An 11,762-nucleotide genomic window follows, 5' to 3' on the forward strand; every position below is an offset into this window, starting at 1 on the left:
GCAGCCCCTTCTTCAGTTTTTTCATTCGGAACATTTTCTACTCTCTCCACTCTGTATTTCAAAGTTCGCCCCCCAAATTCAAGTCCTCTGTCATTTTAATTTCTGCCAGTATTCATTCATTCATTCCTCTCTCCTGGCTTCTCTGTCAGTTCTCTGCAGGATAGAGCTTCGGTGAAGAAGAAAGTCATTGTTTTTGGCAGCGCTCTCCAAACATTAAACACTTCACAGAAACCCGAGTTAAGAGAGAGGGACTACACACACTCTCTCTTGAACATTTCTTTTATTACCTCCATACCACCTTCATCTCTTTGCAATCCTTCTTTGTCTGCCTGTTGCTTCTTTGTTGTAACTCCGAATGAATTGTTGTTGTGAGTCTCTTATGTTTTCCCAGAATTCCTCCCTTTAACATGTTACAGCACCTGTTGCAGCACCTTTTCCTCTTCATTTCGTAGCTTTTCCCTCTCTTCATTGCCAAAGGCTTGTTTGCAGCAAGAGGCCCAGATATACGAGCAAGGTGTGTAACATAAAGAAATCGGTCTGCTGAGATGTAATGTGCATTGTTCTCTGTTCTCACATGTCGCGTTTGAGTTATATACACTTCTCTGCCTGAGCTTCCCATCATTCATAGAGCTCAGAGCTGTAAAGCAGCCACTAGCCATAATGGTTCAGCGCTATCAGTCCAACTCTGACTCTCCATTTCGGGCAACCCTGCACCTTTATTTTATTTTCTTTCTTTGTATCTTGGCAGCAATCTCTGTATTAGAGGTCCAGCTCACTTATAAACCGTATGGCTGGCTCTCTGTGGTCTCTGGCTACAATTCTTGTACCTCAACCTCCACATTTACTTTCCCTCCATCCAAGCTATGTTTCTGTGCTTTGTTCTTCACTATCAGATGACTGGCCACTCGTTCACTGTCAGCTCTTGTGTTCACAGAGATGAAAACGCTCCTCTTGCAGTCATTTATGGGGTAAATACTCCGTAAACCAATACATGATTACTGTGGTATGGATAGTGACGTTGCGTATCCAATTCGATATGTCAAGCCACTCTGTTTCCCTGTAATTTAACCACACGTTTCTTGAACAGGCATTAGGAATCAGCCATTTACGTAATGCGGTGAGTAGAGGCACCTAGCATAATGGAACAAGAAACATGGCAAGTGGGTTTACCTCATTTTTTACTGTTAGGGAGGATTACATTCTATATTTGACTCTTAGGTTTTAAAGTGCATGAGCATATGGTGATGGAGTAATTGGTCACTGGGGAAAGTGCTGTAAGTGCCTGACTCATAATGGAAATCTCACCAGAACTTCAATCAGGAAAGGTGAAGCTGGTGGATTCTGGGAAACGTAGTGCATGCTGATGGTCTATGCTGTGAGAGGCACGCAATAATCAGAATCATATGAATCTCACAGTTTACATTCTACCTCCAAAATTTGCAGTTGGTAAGATTTATTTATTTTTACAAAAATGTAGTAAAAACAGTAATGCTGTGAAAAATATAATTTTAACCTAAACCAAGTCTACAGTGTTATTAATAGAAATCGTTATATTATGCTGACTTGGGGCTCAATAAAGATTTATTATGATCAATGTTAAAAACAGTTGTGCTGCTTTAGATTTTTGTGGATACTGTTATAAATTTCTTTCAGGATTCTTTTGGTGAATAGAAAATTTAAAAGAATAGCATTTAATTTAAATAGAAATATTTGTGACATTATAATTGTATTAACTGTCAATACACAATACAATTCTATATAAATGCCTCATTCATACTGTCATTTTAATGCATCATTGCTGAATAAAATTACTGACATCAAACTTTTGACTATTGTCTATGTATAGCAGTATACGTAAAGATATATGTAAGCTCCACCACTGAATAATAATAATAATAATTATAATTAATAATTAATTCTGACTTTTTCCTCAAAATTACGTGATAAAAATTCACAATTCTGACTTTTTCCTCAAAATTACTTGATACAAACTCGCAATTCTGAATTTTTCCTCAAAATTGTGTGATACAAACTCACAATTCTGACTTTTTCCTCAAAATTACTTGATACAAACTCGCAATTCTGAATTTTTCCTCAAAATTGTGTGATACAAACTCACAATTCTGACTTTTTCCTCAAAATTACGTGATACAAACTCACAATTCTGACTTTTTCCTCAGAATTGTGATACAAACTCACAATTCTGACTTTTTCCTCAAAATTACGTGATACAAACTCACAGTTCTGACTTTTTCCTCAGAATTGTGTGATACAAACTCACAATTCTGACTTTTTCCTCAAAATTACGTGATACAAACTCACAGTTCTGACTTTTTCCTCAGAATTGTGATACAAACTCGCAATTCTGACTTTTTCCTCAAAATTACATGATACAAACACGCAATTCTGACTTTTTCCTCAGAATTACGTGATACAAACTCACAATTCTGACTTTTTCCTCAAAATTACATGATACAAACTCGCAATTCTGACTTTTTCCTCAAAATTACTTCATACAAACTCGCAATTCTGAATTTTTCCTCAAAATTGTGTGATACAAACTCACAATTCTGACTTTTTCCTCAAAATTACTTGATACAAACTCGCAATTCTGAATTTTTCCTCAAAATTGTGTGAAACAAACTCACAATTCTGACTTTTTCCTCAAAATTACGTGATACAAACTCACAATTCTGACTTTTTCCTCAGAATTGTGATACAAACTCACAATTCTGACTTTTTCCTCAAAATTACGTGATACAAACTCACAGTTCTGACTTTTTCCTCAGAATTACGTGATACAAACTCACAGTTCTGACTTTTTCCTCAGAATTGTGTGATACAAACTCGCAATTCTGACTTTTTCCTCAAAATTACGTGATACAAACTCACAGTTCTGACTTTTTCCTCAGAATTGTGATACAAACTCGCAATTCTGACTTTTTCCTCAAAATTACGTGATACAAACCACAGTTCTGACTTTTTCCTCAGAATTGTGTGATACAAACTCGCAATTCTGACTTTTTCCTCAAAATTACATGATACAAACTCGCAATTCTGACTTTTTCCTCAAAATTACATGATACAAACTCGCAATTCTGACTTTTTCCTCAAAATTACGTGATACAAACTCACAGTTCTGACTTTTTCCTCAGAATTGTGTGATACAAACTCGCAATTCTGACTTTTTCCTCAAAATTACATGATACAAACTCGCAATTCTGACTTTTTCCTCAAAATTACATGATACAAACTCACAATTCTGACTTTTTCCTCAAAATTACATGATACAAACTCTGATTCTGATTTTTTTATTACTCAACCGTGAGATGTAAACTTGCAATTGCACGTTATAAAGTCAGAATTTTATTAAAAAAAAACTATACAGTATATATATCAAATTCTGAGAAAAAAGGTCAGATTTTCAAGATAAAAACTCGCAATTAAATTTTATCCTCTACCTATCTACCTAATCCTCTACCTGTTTACTTCTAATGGACATGCTATGATGTTTTACAAGCAAAAATCAGTTTAGGAGTGTTCTCTGTCCAAACCAGTATCTGATACAGGCTACATTTGAAGGGTCATGTGAGCAACCTCACAGAAAAATCCGATTTGAGCAGAAAATCAGATTTGGGCCACATTCAGCCTCGGTGAGAATGCCATAGTCATCCGTAACTGTTTTGTTAGTGGGTTTAATGGATAGTGGAACCACACTTAGAGTACCTCACAAGATTTTATGTACATATGACTTCATTTTCTCTACTTAATCATCCAAGTTAGAGTAAATCCATGAACTGGCTGAGCTTTTAGACTCATGTGACCCAGCTCTGGCACGCTAATAGCACGTCATTGTCAAATCAAACCAAGCCCGTCACAGAACACTCATGCACTTTATCTGACCTTCACCCTTAATGTCTTTAACAAGGTCAGGATGTCATATATAATCATGCACATGTGTTAGCTACTTCCCTGAGCTTAGACTACAACAGTATCTTATTTGTTTCTCTTCAAAGAAAATTTAGGTTGTTGTACAATCACAAGACAATATCTGCTTCTGTCAACTTGTTTTATTGTAAGGCATGAGGGAATATTGTTCCTCACAGGACTTTAATAATGTAGCATAATAAAGTGTTTGGGCTTAGTTTGTGAACGATTCTTGGAAACGCTGTAGTGTACAACTCTGTGTAGAGTGAGGAATGAGACTCTGTTGTCCAGCCCCACTAACATTCATGTCTCTATCTCTGGCCCACTTATAATGTGAGACTGTCATGGCTACAGTTGTGTTGTGATGTCCTAACAACAGCGTGCTGTGATGGCTGTGTAGTGCAGGGCAAAGCTCTGGTAATCATCTGTTCCTTCACTAGTGGAACATCTCACACCCAGATTTCAACACGATTTAAACCTCTCAGGAACCTTCAGGAGGGAGCGACTGAAACATTTGCTATCGAAATCACTGGAGATCATGATAGCCAGTCATTTCAGTGGAGTTTATCTTTTCAATGTGTTCATGTTTTTTTCTGTCAGTAAATGGCAAGAGTGTCGTTTTTTCATAATGAAAAAATAAATAAATAAAATATAATGAGACAACTATAACACAGTAACAATACATTAAAACGTTTTCAGATTTATTTGTATTTTGTTAATCTTGATTAATCCTAAATGTTGGATGAACGTAATGAATTAATAAAAGTTTGTGTTTATGGACATAAACGAAAGTCATACCACTTCAAAGTAAAATGGACTAAAATGAAAAACTAAATAAAAAAATTGACTAAAATAAAATAAATAAATTAGAATAAAAAAAATTAAAAGAATCAAATTAACATGTTAATTATTAATAAATAATAAATTATTTTTTTGTTGACTGGGTGCTTGATTTAATCAACATTTAATAGTTTTATCATAATAAAAAAATAATACAATGAGACAACTATACCAATATATTAACAATACATTAAAATATGTTAAAATTTAATTGTATTTGGCTAATCTTGATTCATTCTAATTGTTGGATGCATGTAATGAATTAAAAGTAAAGTAAAATCATACCATTTCAATCAGAGTAAAATGGACTAAAATATTTTTATTACATTTGTATTTCATTAATATATGTTTTTTAATAAATTAAAAATAATGAAAACACTAAAATTCACATTTTACTTATTAATAAATAATTAATTCATATTAAATAATAGCTAATAACAGTAATAATAATAATAACTATTGACAATTGAATATACATTTTAAAGACAAAATTTGACAAAAAAAAATGTAAAACAAAAAAGTAATAATAATAGCTTAAATAAATATAATAACACTGATGACAGGATATGTGTCATCGTTGGACCAAGGACGTCCGTCTATACTGTGGTGAGAAAACCCTACATGTCAGACAAATAAACAGTGTCGGTGTGAATCAGTGTCCCTTATGAAGACATCACTGCTGACAAGGGTAGAGCGCACTACAAAAAGAGCTGCTGAGAAAGAGAGTGAGAATGAGCAAAAGAACACCGACATCAACAAAAACAAACAAAAACCCTCTTCGTTTTCTTTTTGTCCCTCACATATTCCAGGATCTCTTAAATCGTTCCGACACACAAATGCACAAATGTCCTCAGGTGTTTCCGAATGTTGTTTTGACTCGCTAGCAAATGCCATTAGTTGTAATTGCTGACATTGCGGACTCATTTTCAGCATACGCATGAGAGAGCGCATTGCTAAGGCACAGAACAGCGTGCCGCCCGAGGGCTCAGTTTCTGCCGAAGCCTTCACTTGTTCATTTGCAATCGTTAGCTGAGCCAATCTTTCGTTTGTGAGCAAAAGAGAATGAGAGTACATTTCTCAAATTAAAGAAGCTCATTTAATGGGGACGTTGAGCTCAGATTGTGCATTAAGCCCGGAATTGAATTAGCCGCACCAGAGTGATTTCTTTTTCATTTGCTTTTAATAGGTAAATGTGCAATCGAGGACTAATATGTGTTTTTGTAGGTGTACATACCCACGGACGTGAAGCTATGTATCTAAAGCTCATACCCACTCAAACTCCTCTGAGTATTTAGCTAATGTACTGTTTAATAGAGAGCCACCACTAAATATTTTAGCTGTTATTTGGTCTCATTCAAATTACACATCCTACAAATTTTTTCCTGCATTGGGCCGTATCGTATGACTGATATTCTGTCCACAGAAACAGCGGTGAGAATCACTGTAAGTATGTGTTTGTGTGTGTTGCAGTGAAAGAAGAGTGCTTGTCAGATGAGGATGATAGGAGCAGAGATGCTTTGGTTGAGGAGATGCTCCAGCAAGGAGACACGGCCGTCATCTTCCCGGAGGCTCCAGAAGACGAACCGCGACAGGGCACACCAGAAACCAGCGGACATGATGAAAATGGTACACACACACACACACACATCACACACATTGTAAACACTTCATCAGTTAACATCACGCAAGATGAATATAAATGGTTGCTAGAATAAGTTTGAACTCTTGGATTTTGTCTTAATCATTGTTTATTTTGTTAATCTGTTGTTGTGACCGTGTTTTTGAGTAATACAGCAGAAGGCACGAGGGTTCACATATGTTTTCCAGCAACTGTATGTACTTGACATTTAAATCTCACACTTGGAGTAGCCACAATTTGAAACAATTTCAGATTTGCACAAAACCTTTGCAATTTTTATAAAATGTCGCTAAAAAACAATTGCAAAATGGCAGTGTTTCTATAAACCGATGTAACATAAACGTAATTATTTCCTTTGGCAATAAGTCGATGGATGGATGGATGTTGGTAGGTTTACATGTATCCCAGTCACCACACTAGCTATTATTTTTAATCAAAGGACATCATGTATGCGTGTACGGAGCAGTACGGAAAGCCACTTCTGGGATTCTTCTGAAACATGCTGCTGGTGTAAACATAAGCGTTGACTAGAGTGGCTGTGATCATCTCTGGTGGCCGTGTTGGAACCGTAATGAGCCACAGATGTGGGCAGTTAATGCAATTAATGGCAAGGAAAGCGGCCACATATGAGGTGTTTCTTGGAGGTTATAGCACATTAAAGAATGATCATGAGATTTTTACATACACCGGGTGACCTGTAAATGCAAAACATTGCAGTTTTCTGATACAGTCCTTTTTCAAATTACCTAAAAACCTCCTCATGCAAGTGTAGAACACTTTTTGCGATTGCGCTATATGGGAGTTTTTTGCTTAATTGACATGCTTCCATTAGGCATATTTTCTATAAGCAATTTCAATTTGCACAAAAGACCTGGAACACCTGTGCAAATCTTCCATACCTGAGCTCATTTCTCACGTCCCTGTTGTTGTGTTTGTGCGAGAGAGAACGTTTCACCTGACCGGAGAGAGAAGGTTAATATATTACCTGTTAACAGGTAATATGTTACCTGTGTGAGAGCTGGACAAAAACCTGTCCAGGTGTTTCCTGCACATTTTCCACTTGACATTTGAAAATGTATATATAAGTATTATATAACATAGATAAGTGTTTCCTTGAATGTAGACATTTTATTTGAGAAATAAGACAGTGGCATATCTTAATTTGTATTCACTACAATGGTACTTCAATTAAACTTGTTAATTTCTCAATGTATGACAGCGTATGATATGTCATCCATGGCTTTATTTTTCTGCTAGTATGTGCTGTCAGATCTTCTCTAGCTTGTTATTCATGTTGCCTTTATAACAGGCTTTACCAGCATGTTGTTTCTTTGTTTCTTTTTATGAAATCCCTTGTTCATCCATGTAATTATTGCCTTGTTGTCGTGGTATTCTTTAATTACCAAACTGCCAATCCTTGTTCTTTTTATTTTGTCTACCGTTCTTCAGCTCTTCATGCTGGAGATATTTCAGGATGGGAAGTGTAAAACATTAAAGATTTTCCCAAACTCTCATATTCTCATTTGCCAGTGCATTGATCCATGTCTACATGCGCGCACACACACTTCACAAATAAATCATCTATGCCAGAAGTGCATTCAACTGGATTCCCTTGTATTACAGTACATTAGTCTACTTGCACACCTCTTCAGATATATTTGAACAGCATAGCAAATAATTGTATGCAAATTTGCATACATTCACAACTACTGAAAGATAACAGATTTTTTCATGTTTCTAATATATGCTTTTGAGGAAAAAATACACACATGCACCTCTACCCATCTGTAATACTCTCTTCTCTCTCACTCTCAGGCACGCCAGACTCATTTTCTCAGCTGCTCACCTGTCCCTATTGCTCTCGTGGCTACAAGCGCTACACCTCACTGAAAGAACACATTAAATACAGACACGAGAAGAGCGAGGACAACTTCAGCTGCTCACTCTGCAGCTACACCTTTGCCTACCGAACACAGCTGGACAGACACATGACCGCACACAAAGCTGGCAGAGAACAGGTATTCTGTCCTTATTCTGTAGAGTTTGTGAGAAGTGTGATTTAATGCCATATTTTTAATCTAACATGTTCAAAATAGTTTCTAAGGGACAATTCTGGGAATAAGGTTGCAATTTGAGACTATTGTGAGTTGTAGTGAAACCCAAAGATTTAAAACTCAAAATGGTTGGATTTATCACACAAGTGATAATATATCACTCATGCACTACCTAAAGAAAAGAACTAAAAACTGTAAAATGTACTGTGTTGTCATTAAGCATTTATACTACATAGCTACATTTTATACAAAGAGCTGGTTAAAAACACTTTTTGTGAGATTTTACACTTACATATAAATTATGACAGAAGTATTGTTCATCTGATTATAACACATTCTCTCTTACATTTTTAGCGGCATGTTACTCAATCAGGTGGAGGAGGGAATCGAAAGTTTAAATGCACTGAATGTGGCAAAGCCTTCAAGTACAAACACCACCTGAAAGAACACCTGCGCATCCACAGTGGTGAGGACTGCTTGAAATATGCTATGCTGCTGTATCTCTGTGTTTTGTGTGTGTGTGTGTGTGTGTGTGTTTGCAAGCATGCATATGTGTGTGTGCATTTGTTTACTTCTTTGTACAAATTTGCAGGGCAATTCAGTATTCAAGTACTTTAAAGTACTTACAGTACTTACTGTCAGAGGCTACCTAAGAGAGTCTGTCCTTTAAAAACTGCACTGTAGTTCCTGTAGTTTCTTTTGAGGACCACCTATGAAGTGTTTCATTTACCTAAAGAGATTTACCCTCCATTAATTTTATCATCACAAATCTATACCAGTTGAAGACCTCTTTATATTTATGTGAATTGTCAGTTTTCTAATTTCTTTATTGTGTGTGTTGTGTAGGAGAAAAGCCTTATGAGTGCTCCAACTGCAAGAAGCGTTTCTCTCATTCCGGTTCTTATAGTTCCCACATCAGCAGTAAGAAATGCATCGGCCTCATCTCAGTAAATGGACGGCCGCGATCTTCTCCCGCCACTGGGGCTGCCAAGACCCCGCAGTGCTCTTCCCCGTCCCTGCCAACCTCTTCCCCCACAGCACGTGTCCAAGTCAGAGACAAACTGGACAATAGTAAACCCCTTCAGGAACAGCTTCCCTTGACACAGATCAAATCTGAGCCACTGGACTATGAGTACAAGACTGTGGTGGTGGCCCCATCTACTAGAGGAGTAAATGGCATATTACAAGGTGGGGCGGCAGCCGTACAAGCTGTTGTGCTCCCAACAGTGGGTCTGGTATCCCCAATCAGCATCAACATCGGGGACTTACAGAACATGCTGAAGGTGGCAGTGGATGGGAATGTCATCAGGCAAGTGCTGGAAAGCACACAAGCTAAGGGGCAGCAAACAGGGACAGGAATCGTTGGAGCAGGAGGGGTGGGAATTGCCCAAGCACCCCAGCAAGTCATACAGGCCTTTAGTCTTCCCATCTTGGACCAGGATGGCAGTGCTAAGATCTTCATTAATTACAGTCTAGACCCTTCACAGGCCCAAGTGGTCATTCAAAGTCCGAAGAAAGAATCGTTGGGGTTGAACACAGAAACCTGCAAGGCTCAGAAGCTGCCAGAGGACTTGACAGTCAAGATGAATAGGGACAAAACCACCATCACTGTGGACGAGAAGAGTATTTTACACAATGACACAACACTTAAGCACTGTGGTAAAGATGGACATAGGGTAAACGGGAAAAACCTTGAAGGGAAGATAGACTTGGAGGAAGGACTGTGTCCTGGTCAGCCTCCTCTGAAAAACCTTCTCTCTTTGCTCAAGGCTTACTTTGCCTTAAACAACGAGCCCACCAAGGAGGAGCTGGCAAAGATATCAGAGTCTGTTAATCTTCCGGCAGAGGTGGTGAAGAAGTGGTTTGAGAAGATGCAGTTGGGACAGATCTCTGTAGATCCCTCCTCATCCCTGGCTGAGGATGAGCAGACCACTCCTGGAGATTTGGATGGGACTAGAGGTGCATCACCCCATACAGAGCCAGATAAGCAACTGATCACAGAGGAGCAAGGAGAGAGGGACTGCTGTAGCCCAGCTGAGGGTGTAGAAGCTGGGGAGAATGGGATAGAAAGTGTCCCTACATCCCCTTCACCACTAAACCTGTCGGCCGATGGTCCTGTCCCAGCCAGGACTCTTGAGGAAGGCGAGGGACCTCTTGATCTTTCGCTACCAAAATCTGCTGCTACAGCTGCTGTGGCTAGCAGTCACGTAAACACTGTTTACTCGGCTCAAGAGGAGCCATTAAATTTGACTTGCACAAAGAAGGAACTGCTCAGCAATGCAAGCACCAATGCTGCCATATATGCCAGCCAACCAAGTGCCAATCCCATAAACATCGTGACCACTCAACTGCCCACCCTAGTGGCTATCACTGACCAGGGACAAGCGCAATGTCTTCGTGCACTTACCACCACTAAACAGACCATCCTGATCCCGCAGCTGACTTACAGTTACACCACTACATCCTCCAGCCCAGCAGGGAACGACGCTCCACAGAAGAACATTATACACGTCAATGGCATCAAGGTGAGAGCCATGCATACAAATGTACCTTGTACCATGAATCATTTTTATGCTTACAAATGTACCTTGGTTATATCAAATCAAAATGATCATCTTTTTCTCACAATGTAGGAGGAAAAACAGGAGATGGGGTCAGAGGTCACCTCGACATTGGAAGAACAGACAGACTCAGACTCAGGGCCGACGAGAAAGAAGATGAAAAGGACGGAGAGTGGGCTGTACGCCTGTGACCTGTGTGACAAAATCTTCCAGAAGAGCAGCTCATTGCTCCGCCATAAATACGAACACACAGGTGGGATTCTCACACACAAGGGGAAAATAGTAGGCATAAGGAGTTTAGACAGTTTTTAGATGTTCCTTCATATGTAAATTGCTAGGCATTCATAGAAATATGATTTGAAGTGATACTGAAGGGGAAATTATGACAGAATACATTGTGTTGCAGTAATTTTACATATTACACAGGGAGCAGAACAGAATTTCAAGTTCCAACCGCTGTTAAATTACACGTGCTGGAGGGTGTGGTGATTTATTTTCCCTTTTCTGCTGGCCAAATACATTACCTTCTCACACCGAACCCAGGCTGTTGCATCAGTTCTCTGTTAGTAATTTACACTCATCCTCCCTCTTTTGCTTTAAAAACATGAGAAGTTAGTGAAGCCAAGAGTCGGTCACCTCTCACTGTTAAAATACCTGGCCAAAAATTGAGCAGCACTCATCCAAATGTCATCACAGTGCCTTGAACCACAAATTGTGCTGTCTTTTCTCTCTCACTTATTT

The 11,762-nt window shown here is 38.4% G+C and overlaps 1 protein-coding gene across 3 annotated transcripts in view; it reads left to right on the forward strand.

The window, feature by feature from the left end:
- The window catches only part of LOC113111527 (zinc finger E-box-binding homeobox 1-like), a 66,587-nt gene that overhangs the window by 50,451 nt on the left and 4,374 nt on the right, over positions 1–11,762 (forward strand). For 2 of the 3 annotated variants that reach the window (XM_026276327.1, XM_026276328.1), the window contains exons 3-7: positions 6,238–6,393; positions 8,222–8,424; positions 8,815–8,926; positions 9,307–10,985; positions 11,094–11,274. In XM_026276327.1, coding sequence (XP_026132112.1) covers positions 6,238–6,393; positions 8,222–8,424; positions 8,815–8,926; positions 9,307–10,985; positions 11,094–11,274 — 2,331 coding nt within the window. Of the gene's footprint in view, positions 1–149; positions 515–6,237; positions 6,394–8,221; positions 8,425–8,814; positions 8,927–9,306; positions 10,986–11,093; positions 11,275–11,762 lie in introns of all 3 variants that reach the window. The other variant, XM_026276329.1, reaches the window with a different exon arrangement.

Source organism: Carassius auratus, chromosome 12 (assembly GCF_003368295.1).
Source record: "Carassius auratus strain Wakin chromosome 12, ASM336829v1, whole genome shotgun sequence".
NCBI classification, from domain to species: Eukaryota; Metazoa; Chordata; class Actinopteri; order Cypriniformes; family Cyprinidae; genus Carassius; species Carassius auratus.